At 40.0% G+C, this 24,254-nt stretch overlaps 3 protein-coding genes across 6 annotated transcripts in view; 1 reads left to right on the top strand and 2 right to left on the bottom strand.

The window, feature by feature from the left end:
• Positions 1-416: 416 nt before the first annotated feature.
• Positions 417-7,313, bottom strand: rps19 (ribosomal protein S19). The gene is made up of 6 exons (XM_084944274.1): positions 7,248-7,313; positions 6,460-6,530; positions 6,149-6,249; positions 5,637-5,820; positions 3,450-3,504; positions 417-470 (listed from the first exon to the last, which is right to left on the bottom strand). The coding sequence occupies exons 1-6, from the start codon at positions 7,296-7,298 to the stop codon at positions 441-443; spliced, it is 492 nt and encodes a 163-aa protein (XP_084800400.1). The 5' UTR covers positions 7,299-7,313; the 3' UTR covers positions 417-440.
• Positions 7,314-9,098: 1,785 nt separating this feature from the next.
• Positions 9,099-12,309, top strand: LOC146378023 (adenosine receptor A1). The gene is made up of 2 exons (XM_084943636.1): positions 9,099-9,986; positions 10,715-12,309. Exons 1-2 carry the CDS (start codon positions 9,619-9,621, stop codon positions 11,562-11,564), a joined length of 1,218 nt encoding a protein of 405 aa, XP_084799762.1. The 5' UTR covers positions 9,099-9,618; the 3' UTR covers positions 11,565-12,309.
• A 1,827-nt stretch (positions 12,310-14,136) lies between these two features.
• cadm4 (cell adhesion molecule 4) overlaps positions 14,137-24,254 on the bottom strand; it is a 152,419-nt gene continuing 142,301 nt past the window's right edge. For 2 of the 4 annotated variants that reach the window (XM_084943638.1, XM_084943637.1), the window contains exons 7-8: positions 17,302-17,430; positions 14,137-16,098 (exon numbers count right to left, since the gene is read on the bottom strand). In XM_084943638.1, coding sequence (XP_084799764.1) covers positions 15,989-16,098; positions 17,302-17,430 — 239 coding nt within the window. In that variant the 3' untranslated portion in view covers positions 14,137-15,988. Of the gene's footprint in view, positions 16,099-16,251; positions 16,331-17,301; positions 17,431-23,690; positions 23,808-24,254 lie in introns of all 4 variants that reach the window. The other 2 variants (XM_084943640.1, XM_084943639.1) reach the window with 2 other exon arrangements.

Raw genomic sequence — 24,254 nt, forward strand, 5'->3', positions numbered from 1 at the left:
AAAAACAAAAGATTAATACGGATGGGAAAAGGGGCAATGTGACAGCAGAGTGTCTGGCCAGTGATGAGAAGCTGTATTGGCTTAGTGATGGATCAGCTCCCCGGAAGCCTTTTCAAACTGCCTGATGAAACAGCACCCAGTCATCAAGCTTTTGGTAGCAAGAGGATATCAGGATCTGAACAGAGCCCACGACCAATGGTCATTCACTGCCCTTTAGACAAAATGGCATTTAGACCAGAGTGCCAGACATCAGCTAGGGATGAATTACTACAAAGACTTCCCTTCTTTTAGAAAGCGTGGTTCATAATATTCAGGGAAACGGGCTTATCAGCAGTTCTCATTCCAGTTCATTAGCTTGAAGACACTGAATGGGTTCAAACTAATTGTTCATGCAAGTCAAAAATCACAAGACACAATTTGACTTTTCCAAAAAAGATTTATTAAACAGATTTCTTGTTTGCAGCTGCAACCTGTGGAGAAAAGAGAGAGAAAACATGAGATATATCCAGGAGTGACATCCTGCATCAAATGAAAATCTCACACCTTTGAAAACATCCCTTCAATTCAGAATAAAATTACCAGCAGTGTTAGTGGGGGGTATTTAATCAATTCATTAGGCTGCCATGGATGAAGAAGATGATCTCAACTATTTAAATTTTATTCTACAGCAATCAAATGAAAATACACATTTAATTCATTTATTTTTAAATGTCACTCCAGTGCGTTAGTCAGTCCACAACTTGAGGGAGCAAGATGCTATCAAAAATGTAATTTCACAGGGACTTGAGAGCAAACACAGTCTGGAAGAGAAACTGTTACTGCTGCTGCCAAAACCCACCATGAATAGTCTGATAATACATGGCAGAAACCTCACTTGCCAGGGAAAAGCCTCTCTCACATAAAAAGTCATCAGAAAGTACAACACACACAAGAGATTCTAGAGGTGGTAGGGGAGCCACACCAACAAGCTTCCTGCCAGTTTTTGTGCAGCAGGCAGGGCCCAGCCCAGGTCTGCTCATCTGCATACTGCTCATTAGCATGGATAAACAAGGAGAAAACTGGTGCCATACGGCGGACTTGCCAAGCATGAAATTCCCTCCTCATGTTTACCCCTTTTACCCTTGGATTATCACAACATTGCTGACTCTCTCTTGATTTTTGACAAGGCCCAAGTGTGATTTGTTTTTTAGCGAAGGCTAACAAACAATTCCAGGAGTGTGCCACACAAGACACATAACTCAACTGGCTGGCAGAGGGAAAAAAAATTTGCCCAAGGACAAGTGCTTTAAAAAAAAAAACCTTGCATGCCAAAGTGATGGGGGCAATGTACTCCCACAACAGACAAGGTGTCGCATCAAAGCAGAGGATGATATTTCTGTGGTGATCACACACTCTTAAGGCACCACCCTGAGTCTGTCAGAACGTCACATAAAATGACAGAGAGCATCATACAATATCAGTCACAGGAAACAACCTTTGCCTGGCCAGCATGAGGTCGTGATGACATTTAACAGCTGGGGAGCCTGGTGGTGGTCCGCTTCTTTTCTACCAATTCCATCAGGCTGGAACTAGAGCTGGCTGACATATCATAGTGTAGCATGTTAGATACCATGTGATTTTAAGCATGGGCTTAATATTGAAGCTTGGTACATAACAGGTTACTATCAAAATGTGTTTTGTGACAAACATTTTACATCTGATTTCAGTACCTACAGATCACTTTCAGATTATACTTCAGTGGCTGCAGCTTTTTACATTTGCAGCTGAGACTCATTCCCTACAAGAGACACCAAAGTTGTCTCAAAGGGGTATGCTCACTAGGCACGCCATTTTCAGACTTGCACATGGTTGACATCTTTCATTATAAAATACACAGTTAAGTGAAATTGATCTCAAGAGTGCAGAATCGTACTTCTATAAATAGCTGCACCTTTGTTTACAAGTGGTCACCCGTAGGTACCTCCGCATAGTCGATTTGGATTTCCTTCCTGAATCAACTCCCAAAGGGATGCGTCTCCCCTCCTTGTCTCAAACTGGGGATTCTTTTGCATGTTACACAAATGTCTCTACAAATAATCAAAACCTACCCATCTCAATTTAGATGCTTTTCTTTGGTTTACTATGTGTAAACATTCTCAACCATTAATGATACTTACTTTCATTGTGTTAAGCCTATTTTACAGTACTACATTTATGTCAATCTGCACAGGTATTTGAAAACTACCTGCCATACTGCAAAAGCCCAATAGCATGGGCCTCAAAATGGATAATCCTCTGAGTAAGGCAAGTGCTGACTGGTTGAGAGTTGGACCAGAAAACGGAAAAGCCATACCACAAATATATATGTGAAAAATCAAAAAAGGAGGATAACAGCAGAAGGTGGCTATGAAAGTGGACACTGGTTCTTGACTCAGTTTCATTTTAACTCTTTATACGTTACAACTGCCCTTCTCTGCGGTTTGCTGCCGAACCAACAGCAGCACAAGAGAGTTGCCCAAAGACCCATTGGTTGTGACACTGCCCCCAGGTGACAGAAAACAGCTACAACAAAACAGCCTGCAAAGCTGTAGCTTCTGCACAAAAGTGTGGACATACAAAAAACAAAACAAAAAGCCATCAGGAGTTCAGCAGGATCTTCTTAAACTGAAAACATCAAGTCGAATACCTATAATAACTGCAGCATTTTAGCAATACTCTCTCACTAGCTGCTGCCACTTAATGTTCAACTTGCAGAGCACCTGAATATATTTAGTAAATGATTTCATCCAGCTGGAAGATGACAATTTGATACACATTCAAGCCAAAAAACACTACATGTATCGTAAAAAAATTAAATAAAAACAATTGAATGCCTGATACAACGCATACAACTGAGTTGAACAGTTTAACAAAACACAGCAAAAAGGTGGCAGAGAAAGGGAGACATGGTCATGGTGTTTAACAGCAGACAGCTTGTCATGTTAAAACATCACAAACACAATAATTGGTGTACTGATTAGTGACAGATACAGTGCAAATTATATTATCTGAGATCATTAAGGACCATTAGTCCATCTCCCAATCTATGTGTACGGTCTTAATTTATTGAGGGGAAATGCTGCACTGGACATTGTAACCAAGAGCATTAATATTACTTAACATTAGCAAATTAGTTTGTCCATTTTAGATACTTAATTGTCCTCAGAATATTTAGCTACAACCCATTTATGCCCCTCTCTAGGTTTTGTGCAGACCTAATGATTTTCCGTTTGCATAGGTTTTAGACCCCTTGAATATGTCAAGCCTCCACTGTACCATATAAGAAGGTAAAGACCACGACGCCATCTCTGAATAAAGTTTTATTAGGATCATTTAAATCAGTTGAGTTATTGTTAAGTGTATGCAAACTTCTTAGCATTTAGACAGTTTGGTGATTTATTTATTTATTTAAAACACAATGAGTTTCTCACCTGGCCAGCAATTCTGTCCAGATCTCTGGTTCCCTGGGAAGTCAGTCTGCGACCACTGATTTTAAAAAAAGAAAGCAAGAAAAAGCAGAAATTAGCTGATACAACAGAATACCATTCACCGCTAGAAAAAATGCTTAACACTACAATAATGAGTTTATGCCACACTAACCACAGCATTACAGTGAAGAAGCCACTGAACAATTTTTCTCCACAGAACTTAATTTTCTTGCTCACTTCTATCCCAAGCCAATCAATTAGCCCTGTTGTTACAGAGCGATTAAATCTTTACTGCAGTCTCAAAAAATGATTTCTACCTTATGCATTTACAGATTTCAGTTATCCACATCACATAAGCTGGCCCATTTCACATCAGCAAAAGCAATAAACAGAAATCTGAGACACTGTTACTAAGTTTTGCAAGAATGAGTAACAGCATGTGTAGAGGCATTGGCGTAGGTGTGTACCACTGTGCCCATGTTACCCATAACATAAAACAAGAAAAAAAAAATCTATTCAAAACAATATTGTGGCATTTTCTTGAGCTCACCAAGTATCAAAATATCAACTGTCAGTTAGCTGGCATCTCCATGTTTTATCAGCAATAGAAAGCTGTGCAAAAGTATGCTACTTGGGGGATTTAAGCTTCATACTCCAATGCTGCAGCCAATTGCTTACTGTGTGTGAGCTGAGGTTTTGTGTGGAGAGCCATGACTCATCTGGTAGCGTTGGTCATCTACCAATCCAAAGGTCATTAGATCAATCCCTGACTCCTCTAGCCATGTGCCAAAGTATACTTAGGCAAACTACTGAGCCCCGAGTTATCCTCAAAGGCATCCATCGCAGTGTGCATGTATCTGCGATGGTTACAAAGCAAATAAATAAAAAGACTGTATGACTGTGTGAATGAGTGCTACGAATAATCAATTAAAGGTGGCGTACAGCTTTGTAAGTCCATTTACCATGACGTCCACTAATATTGGTATGCAGAGTCTAGAGGTACAAATTAATATCTTTTTAATATCCCCAACTAAAGACCAAGTTTTTAGTGGAAATACACATTATGAAACTGTACTGTGGAGTTCAAGTAATGTACTGTGACTAAAAACAAGAAACAATTGTAGAGAATTTAAAAATGTTTAATGACCAAATTACGTTAATACTGAGTCAACATTTTAAATATTTGAACAGAGATGTAGTGTAATATTGGATAATGGTGCTGGGGGTGGGAGTTATTAACTAAAGCAGTTCACTTAAGGTTGGTCAGCATGCTCCATTCCAACCAAACCTTACTGCACAGCATTAAGGGGACACGCTTCATCAATAGCATTGCAGAACTTAACACTTAGGCTACCCAGCAACTCCAAGTAAACATACGTATAATGGACAACTAGAGACACATGCATTTTAAAGCTTTGACAGTTCAAGCTACACTTACACTCACTAACTGAATGCGAGTGCTCTTGAAACCCCTTCTGGACACAACAGAAAAAAGATGATTGACACGGGCACTGTTAGCCTTGCGACTCGATATCTCTTGTCCTGTATCACTAGGCTGAGAGCATGTTCAGGTAAGCCTTGAACTTCCATATTATGTGCATGAAAATAGATCCCTTTCCAAACTTGACTAAAATACTTGAATTTTATTAAGGTTAACTTTAATATCAATATGTATACTGTGTTCATTGACCTAGTGCTCCACCGTGCCCTGGCAGCCAAGTTGGGCCCTTTTCATTCCATCAAAAGCTGATTACAATTTGCAAATAAAATCAGATGTATAAAATATAAAAACTATTCCTCAGTGAGTCAATTATTTCACCCATCTCTAAGCATCATGCACATGCCAACTTATACATGCAATCAGCTTTCTTGACTGGCTCTAAACGTTAGGTGATTTCCACACATGAAAGAAGAGATGCCCCATACCATGCTTTCTTGGTAGGGCAACCAGGAGGCAGGCCATATTATGGTGACTTGCTCACCAAAGGATTCCTTGTGTCACATATATTCAGACATCACACGTACTGGTAAGTCTATCAGACAGCGTTTTTGCATTCACAGCTTTCTGTGTCTAATATTTAGAAAGGTCTGGGGCTGAAGTGTATGAAGAAAAACAAACAAACAAACAAACCAAAAAAAAAAACCGCTTTTAAGTTCCAACCAATAAAAACAGTAAGAACCGGCACTTACCCATTGGGATCCTTCTCAATCATCTTGAGCAACTCAAGAGCCTGCAGCACCTTGCGAGCCACATTCTTTGATCCAACACTATAGTGGGCAGGGCACACGCCGTTCCTCTTGCGACTGCCATAGATCTTGGTCATGGAGCCAACACCAGCACCACCACGGAGGTAAAGGTGGCGAACAGTGGATGCTGCGGAAGCATGAGAGATGACAGTGTTGTCATATAATATTTAAAACGTGAAACACTAAGCATTGTACAATGTGAATATTACGTTTTTGATAAAGTGGGCTTACTGTGTCAATGGTTATAAATTTGGAAACAATTTAAAATGATCAGCATGTATAGTCTGTTGCATTCAAAGACCTTTTACTAATTAAAAGCACATTTGCATGTAAAATTGTCCCATCTCAAAGCACCATTTAAACATGTAAATGGAAACATCTTGTGGTAATACAAGCCTGAAGCTGTAATAAGTCTCGGGAGAACTTTTGAAAACCTTAGTAATTAAAAAACTTACCAGCTCTGATGTAGAACCAGTTCTCATCACTGGGGGCCAGCTCCTTGTGCTTACCCAGCTTGACAAGGTCCACCCAGTCAGGCACCTTCAGTTTTCCTGACCTGGTAACAGAAAAGGTACATCAGTATGAAGTACATCAGAGGACTATATCAATAATTTGTTCGAGTGGGCCATTAGCATCTGTTAAGTTAAACAGCGTCACAAAATTTGATTAAAAATATGTTCAATGAAAAGTAAAGCTACTCAGTGGAGCATACTATATAAAATATATTAACAAGCTTTGAATATGTGAAGGAGAAAATAAAACTCACTTCTTCAGGAAGGCCGCCAGGGCACGGACAAACTCCTGCTGGTTAACGTCTTTCACTGTGACACCTGGCATCTGAATGCGATTAAAATATGAATAAATACACACAAACTAACGTTTATCTACCAAAAAAGCCACACACCAGACAAACATCTCTCATAATTGCTCTAAGAATTCGCTGCTCACCGCCTCAAACCAGGAGAACTCTTAAACATCAATCCCAATTAGCTTCAAAGAATACGGAGCTTAGGTTAATTATTAAAATGCATCAAGAAAACAAATACTAAATAATGCTATGCAGCAAGACAAATTGGACAGGATACATGTGCACGACTCTTGGTAAAATTGCACGTTTCACCCGGTGTTTTAGCTTCATGTGCGCTAACTGACCATACACTCAACCACACTTCGTTTTCAATTGTTATCCTTACGACCTAAAAATCGACAAATAAAAAACATCTGCCCAACCGATACACGATATCACTTCTCGTAATATGAATATTCATATATTATAGCACAGAACACAAAAGCAAATCAGTACAACTAGCCATTCTCAAGCAGGCCTCAACGAGGTAGCATGGGGGCAGCCATTACTAGCAGATATGATATGAGCGCAACATTCAAATAAAATTCTCGCAAAAACTTATTAACACGCCAAAATACCTCGTGTAAAGCCTAACCACTGTAATTATCTGTACTTTATACTTTAACAGACCACGTTTGAAGAACAATTGTTTGAATTTTGAATACATTTATTGCTAAATAAGCGAGGAGTGTAAAATGCGGCGTTACCTTGCTTGTGGACAGCGAAGGGAAGAGGGTGGAACGGGGTTTCCAACCCATGATAGAACGGGCACATCTCGTTTTTTAACGCGAGACCAGCGCGTTGTTTTTTCCAGCGATGCCGCTCATCACAAGTGTCGACCGTCCCAATCTAATCCATCTATCCGTTTTCGACTCTCTTTTGTTCGTCATTTAGGCTATTTTAGTATCATCTACATAAACAGATTAGGGTTAGGGAAATTGCATACTAGTGCTACAAGTTGTACTTTACATAGTATTTAATCGGTTTTTCGTAATTTATTTTCATCTGTTTCTATCAAAAAAAAATCCGCTTGTTTTCATTTTTCTCTCATAGAGATCTCCACTTTCACATTTAACGGCTGCATTTAAAATGGCAGCAGCCAATAGTTAGTATGTTTACATCAGTTATTGATTTGTCAGTAACTGCTCTTCCCGTAATGCTTGGCCCTTTTGAGACAGACAGTTGGAGGGTAAGGACCTAAATGTCAATCTTACAGTTTGATTTCTTGTATTTTGCTTGTTTGTTTGTTTCTAATTATATATATAGGGGCAAGAGAGACTTTCTTAAAGGTGCATATAGACATCAATACACTTCTGCCTGCATATTTGTTTTCGTGTCTATAGATAGATAGTGTAAACTGCTACATCAGAACAGCAAGCTGTTAAGAATTGCATAGTGTTTTACTCTTTATTTTAAAAAATCTGGAGAAAACTACATATATAACATAATAAATGTATATATATGTGTGTGTGTGTGTGTGTGTGTGTATGGGTACCTTATTTACATAGTTCCCTGGCTGGAAGAGAATGTGTTGCCCTTTGCACAAATCAGATGGAAAGGGCAGCCATGCTCCAACATTGACACAATTGATATGTTTGCAGAGACAAGGGAGAGATAGAAGGTAGGTTGATAAGCAGAGGTTTATGAATCAGGTTTATGCTGTCAGTGGGGGCAGACAGTTAGACTGAGAGGTGAGAGGGAGAGATAGAGATCCTTGAGCGGAATAAAAAAGCAAGCCAAGTCATAACCAAAGATAGGTTAGAGCTCATCATCGCAGGGGCTTCACAACAGGTAACTGTACCTTTTTAATCTAATTCACCTCTTTGGCACCCAATGATTTCTCAACTCTGTCAAATTGACTGTGGCCATGATGAAAAGTTTGGCCCTATGTACTTTCAAAGAGCTTAATTGATTAATTAAGGCAATTCATTACGCTGGGAGTGTCCAGCTACCAATTTGAATTGAAAACTCACACAAGGTGGATTTGAACTCCATTAATTACTTCAGTAAATCAATTTTGCTGAGCCCCTTCAAGTAGTAAGACAGGAGACAACTGTGTAAAGTGATTATGAAGTGTTATAAAGAGGTTATTTTAGCCAGTCATGATTATTATGGAAGTGAGGACTAACACCAAATGTTTCAGAAAGGTCAAACTAATTACATAGAATGGACAGGTGGCACATTGAGGCAGCAAATCTGCTATTTCAATATTCATTTACTCTGCTTTCTGGGAGACTATTGTTTGAAAATGCACTAAAATTAGCTGTCAATCATGTCTGAATACATTTGCTGAAAATTACTCATCAGGCACTGGCACTGCACACTTGTGTAACTGAGTGTTGCTGTCTATGTATTTACGCATAAATGTCTAGCACTGTTTGTGTTTCAAGAAGTGTGTGTCTGACTGTGAATGAAATATGGTGGGCCAGAGGGAGAAAAGAGGTGCTTTAAACATTGGAACAAGGTATGAGAAAACATAGCGTGTAACTGTATGTTGCCACCCAGCTTGGTGCTTGTTGTCATGTGTTTGCATGGTGCTCACATCCTACATGGAGAAGTTCTGTCAAGTCTGGTCTGGCCTGACCTTTTCACTCTCCAGACACGTTTACAGCTCTCCAATACCTATCAAAATATCTACTCCCTTTCTGCCTGCTTCTCTGCCCCCTAACACATTCTAAATCCTTCTACAACTGTACTTTTCTCCCTCTGCTGAGTGTTTTTTGTATTCTGACCCACAATCCACTGCTTAACCGTACAATTTCCTCCATCCGTTGTCACTCCTTTCTCATTTATTTTCCCTCTATTCTTTGTCTTTCTCTGTGTGTTTGACCATCACTTTGACAATTCAAGTCAAAGCGATGCTCCAGGAGCCGTCTTGGCTCCAAGAACCACATGGGAACACAGGGCAGAGGTGACAAGTAGAGTAGGAGGTTTTATTTGCATAGAAAGCATCAATATGTATTTTCTTGAATTTATGTTTGCCCACATCATTATCATCAGTGTTTTGTTTTGTTTTCAAAATTGTAAAAAGATAAATTTTTGTCTCTTTGTCTCTTTTCTTAAAAATTGTCCTCAGACATGGAGTTTACGTGGCTGTATTCCCTATGCCAGTGCATGTTATCTTTATCTATAATTGTGGTGAGCATGCGGCTTTGCATGGCAGTCACCAGCAAGGGCACGATGGCTGATGTCCAAGACGGATCCCAGATTGCCAGGCCCCAGCCTAGGAGTGTTTCGTGCTGTCTTCGACTGTGTCTGGGTTGCGTCGGAGCCATAGGAGGTGCAGCGGGAGTCCCTCTGAACGTGTTACTCAACCTGCGAAGCCCCCAGTGTTTGTACACCTGCATAACCCTTGTGTGTTGCCCTTTGATGGTCAGGCAGTTTACAATGTTCCTGTTGGTACTGCTTACCCTGGACACCCACCTATACCATCGTTTGGCAGACAGGTGAGCGTAACAGTTTGATCAGTAGAGGAAAATGGACACAAGTTTTCAATTTCAGTTTCAAAGTTTAAGCAGACACACACACACACACACACACACACACACACACACACACAATTACACAACAAAAAATAGACAAAAGGAGACACTTCTTATATAAGACTCCTTTTCAAAGTAAAATAAAACTTCAAAAATGAAAAGAGTGGTTTAATACATTTTTGTATATGTGTGGGAAAGGGTGAATATGTGGGTGGCAAGAGTCAACCAAGATTTGTAAGTATGCATTTAGCAAAAATGAAAGAAAGAAATCAATATAAGTGCAAAAGGAAAAAAAATAAGTCAAGGCACACCTTTGTATGTAGTAAAACAATCTGTTTGTTCAGTGCTCATAAAGATGTTCTTATTGCGAACTGCTTGTGATGCGATGTGAGTGATGGTGAGTAAATATCAATAGGCTCCAAGGCTCTTAGATGTTTGATTGACAGTGACCCACAAATTCGGACTTGAATGGAAAATCAGAAATTCCTTTTAGACTGAAAATACTTTCTTCAAAGATGTACGGCGTGCCATTTTGTATTTTTGGAGTTGGTGGTAGACAGGTGTCAGTTAGGAACAATCATCTTGGTGATGTCCTAATTTCTTATGATAGCTTCAAGTACTATTGAGTCTCAATATTAACTCCACGCTAATATGTTGTTGTTGTTGTTGTTTTTCATGTCTTTGGATGCCAGATACTCCACAGTGGTCACTCGTCAGCGAACTCTGGGTGTAGTTCTGTTGTGCTGGGTGGCCTCTGTTCTCTCCTCCTTTGCTCAGTTCATTGGCACAGATGTCCTCAACGCCAGCACGAGCAGTACGGACCCAGGCACAGTGGGTCTTGAGTTGGATGGTAACTGGACAACTTCTTTACCCCATCTTACCTCTTCCCCACCCCCTAAGTATGACGTCAAAGTCATTGGGAAGTACCTTCCATACGGAGGCTTCTTGTCAAAATTTTATGTGGAGGACATGAGCAACTTTACCTATGCTGAGATTCACAGCAGCCACTGGACACTCTGTGCTCCTGACACTATTCTCAGTCCCCAATTCTTGGTCTATGTTCACGGGATGACGGCATTTATCCTCCCCTTGCTTTGCCTCCTGGCCATTTACATTGACCTGCTATGCATGAAGCAGAGGAAGACTCCTTTTAGTCATGCAGATCCCCCAAAACATGACTCCTGCTTGGCCCGCTCCCTGGCCCTCTCCCTCTCCCTTTTAGTTCTGCTGTGCCTGCCACTCCACATTATCCACGCTCTCCTGCTTTTTACCCTGAGTACCTATGTTCCTGACTGGGTACGTATATTTGCCTTGTTCCTCTTCCAGCTCTACAGTCTTGTGCCCCAGATCCTTTTCACTCCTCCTAGGAAACACATGGGGGGAGAACAGGCATCATTCCCTCTCACTGTTACCAACCTTCCACCTGCAGTAGCCCAGTCCAGAGGGAAATCTGTATGTATGGCACTGTGTGAGGCGATGCAGGCAGCTCCATGGTCTTCAGCCAAACACTCCCTTAAAGCCAAAGTGTGCCCAGAGGTCTAAATTCTTGGAAGATCTGGGCTATTGTTCACAGCAGATAGAGCAACATTCCCTCCATGTTTCGTGTGCGTAAAAAATAGTTAGTATTGGAAACAAATGACCTGTGGACTGAAGAAATGTGGCATAGTTTGTTGCTGGCTTTTAAGCAATCTGCAACCTTGTACACACACACATAATGCATAACTAGCAAATGATCAGGCCAGTTAATTATCAGGTCCCACACCAAATGTCAGTGAGAAAATTAAGTCTCTAGGTGATAACTACTATCCTGATCACAGATGTCTGTTTTCTTTGACTGCTCTTCCTATGGGTCTTATTCTAAGCCTGCTTTAAATCTCTACTAAGCCAACCACCAGTAATGTAGATATATGAGTGACAGCATTTAATTAAACCTTCAGTAGTGGTCTAGAGAGAAGGTGGCATTGTAAGGAAAACATAATTAACCTGGTTATGACACAATTTTCATGGCTGCTTTGATTAAACTTGTAAATACAATACGATTCTCTCTTGTAATAAAAAGGTCCTTATTCACACTAATTGGATTGTTCATCTTGAAGCATGTTAGTATTAAGAAATCAGTGATGGAGAAAACAGTGGCAATCCATCTCCCTCTGCATAGGACATATGTATGACAATGAACATGCCATTTACATTAGGGTGACCAACCGTCCTCTTTTTTTGCACTTGTTGACTTGTAAAAACCTATATGACATTTTTTTTATTTTACCATTCATTATTAAAGTTCTTCATGGCTGGGCCAAGTGTTCTCTTTTTTGGAAATCAAAATATGGTCACCCTAATTTACATTTCTCCCCTCTTTCTCATGATCATAGACCTGCTCTGTCTCTCCAGCTTTCTATAGATCTTGTGCCTATTTTTTATTCATTTTCTCACTTTTCAAATCCTTCAGCACTTTCAGTTTTATCTCAATGCATTCAGAAAATACACAGACTGGTATGCTTCATATCATTGCAAAAAAAACCTTTTCCATGGAACACATTATTGACAAAGAAATGTAGTAAAGTCTGGGGTAAAAAATATCACTCAATGAAAAAGAAAATTTCTCCAGCTTCCCTGGCACAGGTGCATATTCAATTGTTTTGCCTGCTTGGAAGCTCCCTGCTTCCTGATTATACGCAGCTTGGAAACTTCAGTAACCTGCGCTTCAAGCTACTCTGTCACCTCTTTGCCATGCTAGGGTCGCTGGTGAAACCAAAGAGAAAGGACTGATAAAATCATGCATGTTGGCAGTAAAATAAAATTACTTTTTTTCCTTTTGAACTGAAGTCAAATATTGGCTGCAAATTGTAAAAATGAAATATGACTCTCACAAATGGGAAATTCTCTGATGTGAACCCGTTCCAGGAGATTAATTTGTGAAACCAACGTCAGAGAAAAGCTATATGAGTTATTCATACTTTTTCCTGTCATATTATTAGCCATATTTTGGTACATTCACTGCATGCCATAAATAGAAGAGGATTAAGGACTGATGGCTTGTTACTTTCCACTTTTTTCCTTATGTTTTTCGATTTGATAATCACCCTCCATGATCACAGTGGTGGTCGTATTGCTTTCAGAAATACCATATGAATTGTGTTATAAGTATGTCCAGCCTAGTTTCCCCTAAAGCCTACCCAGCCAACAGTCAATGCTGTGAATTTCAGTGTGATTATGAGGAATCTATAGGGGAACACAAACACAACTGTGAACTAAAAAGTTTACTTTTTGTAGAGTTTTATTTTTTTTTTCTCCCCTCTGTGAGGACGAGCAGAAATATCAGCATCAAACAACCAACAAAGACAACCAGACTGAGTGCTGTGTATCCCACAGGAAAACAAACAGATGAAACCTTTGTTTGAAGGACACACACTTCTGTTTTTAAGACATAAAAAAGGGGCAATATTCTCAGTTTTATTACTCATCGACCACAGTGAGTTTGATAGCAAGCGCTTCCAGTGGTACTGTTGCGTCATCATAAACTCAAGATATGTCTAGTTTCGACTGAATTGTTTGCTGGCCAGAGTGTCAACTCATGCTGGTAGCGCCTGGCAAGTCCATTACTTTGATTGCCGTTTGACAATCTGTCTTTATGACAGGCAACCAAGGAGCTTTGCCATCGATAGAAGAAAACACATCGATCTATCACCCTGCGACCTCCAGCAGCTTTCAAATCTAGCCCTGCACACAGATGGACATGTTGAGTGCTTCCCGACAGAATCGGGTATTGATTGCGTGGAAGTTAATGGCAGAGTCATATTTTTCTGCGTGCGTCTGAATCAACCCTCCTGTCACCTTTTCTTGCCTGCTATCTGCTCTCATGATTCATTAGCACTGCCACACAAGCATCTGTTTTGTTTATTCTGAAAGAGCTGCCAGTTTTAACCGGCTCCGCTGCCTTCATCTTTATCTTCCCACCTATAACGCCACTATTCCCCATTGATCTAATCATATGCTACATCTCCTGTTCTGTATTCACAGGATTTCAAAAACAGTACCAGCTAATTATGCAGTAAACACCCTTTGCCCCCAGCCTCCCCCAAAAAGAAAAAACAAAACAGTCTGATACCCGAGGTTATTTTTGGATTCTTTTTTTATTTTGTCGTGCTTTGTATCTTTCCCCTATAAAGAAATAGTTAGCTATATATCAACAATGACACATGGACGGTAAAATCAACAAGAGTGAAAGACAGGAGAAGAGACAACTAGGCACAGGAGACAAAGAGAGAGAAAGACTGGGAAAGAGAGGAAAGATAAGAGGAAAAGAGTGAAAAATGACAGCAATTTCTCTACAGTAGAACCAAAACAAACCATGGGAAGTGTACATTTCTTTAACATTTACAAGTATAATAATAACAACGGCAATAATAATAACAGTAACAACAATCATAATTGTTCAAATAATAATAATAATTAATAGAAAATCAATAAGACCTCTGGTTTCTCATAAAGACAAATGTTTTTTTTTTATTCTTTTCTTCATTTTCTTTAAAGATCACTGGACAGTAGTTTGTTCGGCTTTGCACCTCTATAGGCTAGTATTCTGTGTTAGTATAGTTGCTCATAATGCGTTTCAGTAGTAAACTGTTTTCTTGTTTCTTAAAAGTTTAATTTAATTTATGTCGAAGTTCTTTTTTATACAAACAAGGAATTCAGAGATATGTATACTGTCAACGTGTTTTACTGTACGTATGAATGTGTGCATGTATCTGCATATGTGTTTGAGCATTCAGGGAAAAAAAGCCTTCCATTTTACTCTCTCGTTCAGTCCTTTCACTCTGATTCTTCTTGGCCCTCTTATTAAGAGTTTTAAACCTTTTTATCCTCTTAATGACATTCTAAAATAATTATACTTTTCTTTAATGCTTTAGCAAGTCATATTCCTTTCTTCTTTCTCAGGAACGCAGCCCAATACTAATCCTTTCATTATTAGGAGCCAACAAAGAAGAAGTGATAGAGGGAGAGACATACAGAGACAAAGAGAGATATATGAGTAAGGGGAGAGGATTGTAACAGGTGAACGCAAATCAAATTAAAAGAGGACCACATTTCCTCCACTGTTGCAGTGAGAGGGGAAAAATAACACTAAAAGATGCTTTTTTTTTTCTTTTTACAAACTGGCAGGCCACCCAACAAGGATAGCAAAACAGGACAGTTAGTTTGTTCATAAAGTATGGATACTTCCTGGGACTCAGTTTAGCTTTGTTAGGGAATTATATATTAGCTAAGCTGTGTAGCCAAGATGGTTTGGCAATTAAAAAAAAAAAAAATCCATTTTCAAGCATCAAGCACTCAGAAGCTCCTGGTCAACGCTCTCTCTCCCCTTTGTCCTCTCTCCCTTCTCACACAGTGCTCCCACTGTCTCCGTCAGTTAAAAAATTTAGCTTTGTGAAATGGATTCTTCTATTCTCCAGGCGGGGAATTATAGCAGTCATCTGCCTCTAATTCCCTTTCCACTTTGGCGGCTGCACAGGCAGAGTGCCGGTTTTCTTTGTGCTCCCCATTTCCCTCTCAATCAAAATAATTATGGCATCATTTCGCTTTTGTCTACATTCACCTCACTCTGTGGCTTCACCCTCTCTCCCTTTCTCACTCCCTATATTTTCCCCAGTTTCTCCAGCTTACAGTATATGGCACAGTCGTTAATGGCTGGTGGGTCTAGAGGCTCTCTTTTCTCAGTCTGTCTCCTAGTTTATGTCTGTTTACAGGATGTATATGGAGTGGACTGGAACAGGATGGATTGGCTGTGTGCGGTATCTGTATACAGTCGTTTTCAGAAGGCTGCCTCTTATGGCGCATTGTATTTTGTGTTTGTGTGTGTGTGTGTGTGTGTGTGTGTGTGTATACTGTATATAAGGTGGGACACAAGGACAGGAAGGGGGAAAGGGTATGAGGTCAGAAGAAAAGGGAATAGGGAAGGAGAAGGGCTACAGTAGGTACTCCTTCTTGCCCTGGCTGGCGTCGTTCCCATTGAGGAAGGCCTCTTGCACTTCACCATGTTCATCCAACCCACTGGCCTCATGGGTAAGATAGGAACCTGAGTGAACAGAAAGAGAGCAGGGGACAGAGAGAGAGAGAGAGGACAAGAGGGAGATTGTAGGGGGAAGGTTAGGCGGCAAAGCGTCATGATCATTGTAGTGCCATGCAGCAAAATCAAACCAGTCAGTGCTAATATTACTCCGTATCATACCTTTGACTGATTAATTCATTAGTTAACTGATTGTTAGGTCAATACCAGGCAAGAATTGGCTCTCGTGTACGGTATGAGCCTACCAGCAGAAATCAGAGTTGGCGAATGGATGCGTGAATAGAAGAGTCACAAGGAGAGGAGGTAATAGAGGGAGGATAATAGAAGATAATAAAGAATAAAAGACAGGGAGGGAAGAGAGATTGGCAGAAAAGGGTGGAGGGAAAGTTAGGTGCAAGAGAACAATGGCACGTTTGCGTCACTCAGAAAACCCATTAAACTCATTTTACCACTCCTCAGGTCTGTATGATTAATGAATCTGTGTAGTACAACTTGTAGAGAGCAAGAACCACTCAAGTCATCTTCATGCTGGAGTGTCCCTTCACTCCACGGGTGACTGACATCCTTATTCGTTGCACCACAGAGGTTGACTGGCATGTTGACAGTCACAAGGGACCAAGACAAAGCCCTAATACCCTGTCTCAACACTGATTGGTTGTAATGGTCCTGTCTTCATGCTGATTGGCGGTCAAGCCATACTGACTGTTGACTGACGGTGTGTCTAGCCATAGGGTAAGTTACCCTGGTCGCAGCCTGCTGCACTATTCCTAGATCATTTCTTGGCAGTTTTAGTGCATAGTACGTGGCTGCCAACAAAGGGCACTTAAAAAGATAGGGAACGCGGCGACTCTGCTTTAATAGATGAGCCTTGATACACTAACATGTAGTCATAAAACACTGGGGACCACACCTACATTTCCCACCCAACCTTTTCTCTTCCAAGGTTGTTTATCACGGACAGTGCCTGGCTGGAGAGGAGCATCCTGTCCTGCATGCTTTCTGCTGACAATTTTACACAGAGTTTCACAGACTCTGAGTGTAACTAGAATCCAATAATATTTTCACAGTGCGTTAAGTCAGAAAGTTGAGAAATGAGAAAACATGCCTGTGGAAATTTGATAAAATACCCCGATTCCCAAAAATGTGAGGTATGCTTGTGAGAGTAACTTTTGTGTCACCTGATATGTGAATTTGAGTGTGTCTGTGGATTACCTTTCTGTCGGACAGAGCACCAAATGGTGACAATGAGGACACAGATGACAGTGAAAACCAGCAGCGCCAGAACACCACCTATCACTGCATAGGGTACTGCACTGTGAGTCTCTACCACTGCACCAGGATCTGAGGAAGAGCAAGAAAGACAAATAGTGTGTGTGGGTAGACTGCATAAAGGGAAATGTTGAGAAAAAGGAAAAGAAAAGTGCTGGCAAAGAAACTGAGGGAAAAAAAGAGAGAAATGGATCAAAAATGAAAGCAGGCGAGATAAAAGAGAAAGAAAGGCAGCACATTCCATCAGCTTGGAAGAGGGAGCAAGACACGAGAAAAGCGAAGTCGATATCTTCAGCCGAACTTGCATTATCACCTTTCATAACCCCCCCACTCACTCCACAGAATGCCAGACAGTCAAAATGAGTGAGAAAAGGGTGAAGAAATGAGGAGACTGAATAAAGGATTAAGTAGCCTATGTCAGCCACTGCAAAACCACTCCATTCAGGAACCTGTCAAGAGTACAATGCATTTTGAATGAGGGAAACTGTGTTTACACCTCAAGCAGTGCAGTCGTCAGAAATGAAACCAAACATTTCACCGCAAAATGAGTGAAGTGAGATCAAAACCTGGAAAAAGACAAATTATGTGAAAATTTGCAGTATAAAATTGCAGTTGTGGTAAGAAATAGTGACGGCTAAAATGAGAAATGATGAAAGTGCATGTTAGTATTGAAAAGATTTGTCATTTGATATCTGATCGGTCAATCAATCAAACAGTCAAATGACAGAAAATGAAAATAGAAGAATTTGTTAAATCACACACACTCTCTCTCTCTCTCTTACACACTCACACACACACACACACACACACACACGATTGGTGCTCTGAGATATAGGAGTCATACTCCCCTTTAAGCAGTTTGTCAAAATTAAGATTACTCAAAAGTCAAAAGCTTTATTGTTAGTTGCACCTGTTGCAGATCATTTAGCTAAACCCAAAGGAAATGATTGTGTTTATGTGTGTCTTTATACAATTTCAGTAGTACAACCTGGCAAAACAACAACAAAAAAAAGACACTCAGGTATTTACATGCACAGATGCAGAGATAGAGAGAATTAAGATAATTGGAATCAGCCTCGTTTCTCCTGAATTTACAGGACAGCTCTAATTATCCACCAGAGAGCTAACTTTAAATGTGTGCTTCTTGCAAGGATGTGAATTGTTCTTCACTGGATGGAGAAAAGGCCCCCTGACTCCCACATTGGCACAAAGAAACATTTTTTAGTTTTGAGCACTAATGAACCTATGTGCTGTTGCATTTTTACAGAACATAATAAAGCAAAATAAGCTAGGGGTGAATTTCAAATGGTGCCATATCAAAGTTCGTCCAGCAGAGCAATTCGAACTCCAGTGTTTACAACAGCATGGTACTGTGTGCAGCACATGTAGCATGCAGCAAAGCTGAGCTGGTCAAGCAATGTCGTCACAGTAAGTTATGTTTTTAAAATATATTGGTGGAAAGTTAATAACCACTTACTCTTTCATTTTTCCCTTTTTAGTACATACATTAATACACCCAACACTTTGTTAGGTACACCTTGCTAGTACTTGGTTGAATTGTTTTGCTTTAAGAACCGTCTTTAATTCTTATGGCATAGATTCAACTGGGTGCTAAAAACTTTCCTTAGAGATTTTGGGTTATGATCTATTGGATTAAGATCCCGTGACTGGGCAGGCTGTTTGAGTACAGTGAACTTAGGGAGATGATTTGAGCTTTGTGACATGGTATGGTGTACTGCTGGATGCATCAGAAACATCAGAAGGTGGTGACACCGTGGTCATAAAGGGATGGAGTTGGTCAGTAACAATACTCAGGTAGGCTTTGGTGTTTAAACATGTTCATTTGGTACTACTGGGCCCAAGTTGTTTTAAAGAAATATTCCACACCCCATTAAACCACTACACCAGGAGACTGAGCCACTGATACGAGACAGGTTGGATCCATGCTTACACCACATTCTGTCGCAGCAGAAATCAAGACTCCACAGACATGCCAAATTGTAGCTGGTAGGAATGGCACCCAGTGGGAACCACTTCTTCTGCTTTAGCCCATCTGCTTCAAGGTTGTATGTGTTGTGCATTCAGAGACGCTCTTCTGCACACCTTCGTTGTAACAGGTAGTTATTTGGGTTACTATTGAGTTCCTGTCCTCTTGATGCACTCTGGCCATTCTCCTTTGACCTCTGGCATCAATAAGGCATTTCCTCAGAAAGATATTTTCTCTTTTTTGGATGATTCTCTGTGAACCCTAGAGATGATTGTGTGTGAAAATCCCAGTCAGTGGTTTCTGAAATACTCAGACCAGCCTATTTGGCACCAGCAACCATGATCAAAGTCACTCAAATCACCTTTCTTCCCCATTTTCATGCTCTCTTTCATTCAGCAGGTTGTCTAGATCATGTCTAGAATGCCTAAATTAATTGTGCTACTGCTGTGTGATTGTCTGTTTAGATATTTGCTAAAACAAGGAGTTGGACAGGTGTACCTAACAAAGTCACCAGTGAATGTATGGATTGATGTCTATGATGAATATCCTCTCATGGGTATACTCTATTTAGTGGTATAAGACTTTTTTAGTTCATAAATATGTACTTGTGTCATATTACCACAACATACCATTACACCATCCACTGGACTCCAAATGCAACTTCTTTTAATCCTGCTGATGCTTTTAGTGGCATATTGCAAATGAATCACAGAAATAGTTTTTGTCTGCTCTTTGACATGGTATTACTAGCATGTATAAAATATAACTCATAAGTGTTGCAGATGAAGCCCATGCATCTCTGTCTGGCAGTGTCTGTGTTGTCTCGTTCTTTGTTGTTGTGACAAAATTAATAAAACATATGTCTTTGAGTCTGGACTTGTGTCTGAGTTGCGGGCGATAACAAAAGCCTTTTGATGGGCTGAGTCAGTGTAAGAGCTGGTAAAGCCAATAGAATGCAAGGACACAGAGTTATTGATGCAGCTCTTGAACCTTGATAGAGCGGAATTAAAACATGAATCATTAATACAGTACTAACAGATAGATCTCAGGAGAAGAAGAGAGACTTGTGGGAGAGGTGAAAGAAAAGAAGAGAAAGGAGAAAACTGAGGATCAATGACTTAAAAAAAAATCCTTTCTCTACATGCATCTCTTGGACAAATGTCTTACTGAGCAACTTGCATCACTTTTCTGGTTTTGTGGATGACAAAGGACTTGCATCTATATTTATTACTTAAATGAATATTAGTTATTTGAGGACACACAGTGAGAATAAGGAATATTTCTTAGGAGCCAAAGAAAAGCAAAACAAAAGAAAAAACAGGTATACTCAAGAGAGCTGTCTTTATCTCCAAAAATATGTTGTAAATCCTCAGTCGCCCAAAGCACCACAGGAAATGACTGACTAAAAAAATAGTTGTTTCCCTAAGGAGTCCTTATGATACACCACATTGACTAAACATCCACAAAACTGTCCAAATAGCAACTTTCTTAAGACCCTTTATGATATCTCCACACATGCCCAGCAGGTGAACAACCTCTACCTGTCACGGATAGTGACAGAGGCAACAGCAGAACAAGAAGAATGCTCCTGTTCTCTTTGCTTCATCTTTCCTTTAAAAAAAAACAAAAACAGAGCAGACAGAGAGGAGCTGAAGGTGTGGAAAGCAGGACGAAAACAGTGAGCATGTGCTTTTGTGAGTGAATGAGATAATTAGATTCTGTAGACGAAAAAAGATACGGCGTACTGAATGAGAGTGTGCAGTTATAAATATGCACACAGCAACCATGCTTATAGCTGCAGCGTAAAACTCATCTGAGCAAATATGATTACAAACACCTGGATCCCTGATCTTTTCTACTTTCATGCTCTCCTTCTCTCTTTTGATGTACATTTGTGAGTCTGTGTGTGTATAAGCAGATAAAGGTTTGTGTAGCACCTTCTGATCCTGCCATAGGCTAACATTAGTCAGCTTAAAACTAGGTGTGTTGCTAACTGTTAATGCAGATTCATTAACGGTTAAAAAACAGCACCATGAAATCCTGCTTAGGCCACACACACACACACATACATGTGTAAAAATGCTGACTGGGCAGTGAGCGTGTGTCGGGGGGGAGCATCAAACAGCTAGTGATGAGAGAAGAGAGAATAGATGGTTGCGCATGGTGTATACCCAAGCGTCTGCAGGCGGGTCGCTCATGTGGATGCAGGGCAAAGGAAGGTTGCAGCAGTAAAGTGTGTGCGACTGCATGTGTGAGTGGAGGGAGGTGGAGTATAGGTAGGGCAGTGGAGGACACCATTGGAGAGAAGGAAATGACAGGGCGAGAGATGCAGCGACTATGACCTGCAAGAGCTGGGTCACAAGAACAACTAGGGAGAAACCCAAGAGAGATTAGGCACTCTGTCTTCTATCTACATTTGTGAATACATTTTATATATATTTATAATGTGTGTACAAACACACACACACACACACACACACACACACACACACACACACACACACACACACATATATATTATATATTGATACACATATACACACATATATATATATATATATATATACACATATATATATATATATACATATATATACACATACATACATATATATACACACACACACACATACATACATATATATACACACACACACACATACATATATATATACACACACACACATACATATATATATACACACACACACACACATATATACACACACACACACACATATATACACACACATATATATATATATATATATATATATATATATATATATATATATACATATATTAGGGGTGCAACGATACTCGTATCGATATTGAACCGTTCGATACAGTGCTTTCAGTTCGGTACGCATATGCATCGAACAATACAAAATTTTTAATTTATTTTATCAACTTTCCTTCTGATGATGCTGTCTGTGTTGAGCGCTCAGTGGATCTGCGCTCGACAGTGCAGCCTAGGCGGAGTAGTCGAACGCCGATTCACTGAGCGCAGGGCAAGCTAGCAAGACAGAAGTTAAGCTCTCCTTGCAACATGGCAAATTGAACCTCCCCCACCGTAATTCAGATGTGGCGTTTGGAACTATTTTGGTTTTCATGTGAAGTATGACCCTGAAGGTAAGCGCGTCATGGACTAAAGTAAAACAGTATGTTGGATGTGCCACGCAATGCTCAATTACATTGGTGGGAACTAGTGTGTTAGCGCAGTTAGCTCGTTAACGTGTTGGCCGTCCAGCCCCACGCACGGGGCGATCCGCGGTAGCTCGTTAACGGAGATTTGCTGTGTTATGGCGTTAACGTCATTTCAACGAGATTAACGCTGACAGCACTAGTGGGAACACAAGGAATATGACTGCACATTTACTCCGACAGCATCCTAGTGCAAAGACAAGTGGAAGCAGACAAAAACAACAAGCACGCATGCTACAAACTTTACCCGAGTCATTTAGACAGCCGTTAGCACATGATTCTCCTTATGGGGACCTGATATGTTTAATATGCTGCTGAGAATATAGCCCAGAAGAAGCGTATAGTATAGCTTTTATTTTGGAAAGAGCCATTTCTCTGTAATAAACTCTTTTTTCCAAAGATGAGTGATTCCTCAATCAGATATATGTATTTTTTTTATTACTTTGTTGTTTCAGCAACATTAAATTTAAAAACTGTACTTTTGAGTTAAAATATATATTTATAATTTTGATAAATGACAAATTAAAAAGGCATGAACATTTTTTTTTTGTATCGAAAAAATATCGAACCGTGACACCAAAGTATCGAACCGAACCAAACCGTGAATTTTGTGTATCGTTGCACCCCTAATATATATATATATATAAAAAATTTATTTTTTGCAGTTTAGCTTAAATTATGGGACAAAAAGAATGGTAACCCGTAACTGTGAAAAGTCTTCAGTGTAATCCATGTAGCACTGCATCACAGTACTATGGGAAATGTGGAGGGACAATGAATAAGGCTGAAATCCTGCAATTAAATGACAATCCACTTGAACACCTTAGTAATGGCCACAATGAAAGACATAGAATGTATAGAAAGCATGAGGCTTTCAGTGGCAACAACAAGTACTGTTACTTTGTTGTGGACAACTGCTCAAAGGGATTATAGTCTACTAATTATGCTGTTCTTTGGCTCCATGTTTAAAAATACAAAAACTTTTCTGTAGTAAATCCATAATAAATTTTAAAAGGTAAGCTAGAAAAAAAACCCCTAAACTTAAGTATAGTGATGTGATCTCTTCCTTGCAGGTCATAGTTATCTGTTTTCCCATTGGGGTGCAGCAAAGCCAGAAAAGAAAGATATGCATGTGTGTTACCTTCTGGATCCAGGGCCAAGGTGGGTGGTAGGAGGGTTGGGGTGGTAGAATGGGAGGTGATTGGTGGGGTGGTAGGAGTAGGAGTGGAAGGGACCATGGTAGTGACAGACACATTATCTACAGGCAGACAGGGAATGGGATAAACACAGACATACAAATACAACACAGAGGGACATTTTAAAAGGTGTTTTGTAGTAAAGTTAGTACTGGATGTAAAACATGACACATGCTTCATTCGTTTCTGTGGCTGCAGTTGTTTCAAACACTAAAATATCAACATTAGTAATCATTTTCCCCCAAAATGTATGCAGATTTCAAAAAGAAATATATTCTGACCCATGAAAAGTGATAAACAAACACATTAGCAATGTTCTTTGGCAGGTTATATACCAGCTAAGGAGGTTAAAGATGCTCACAATGTGAAAAACATGCTTTAAAGTGGCAACTGATGAGAATTACACCTGGCAGACTGGCATTCATCTGTGAAGCAATTGGAATATATAGGAACACATTCTCTATCACTGACACATTTTCTATGGTACAATGGCAGGAGAGACAGAGACA

This window comes from Perissodus microlepis, chromosome 11 (assembly GCF_051167445.1).
Source record: "Perissodus microlepis isolate ML-2025 ecotype Zambia chromosome 11, ASM5116744v1, whole genome shotgun sequence".
NCBI lineage: Eukaryota > Metazoa > Chordata > Actinopteri > Cichliformes > Cichlidae > Perissodus > Perissodus microlepis.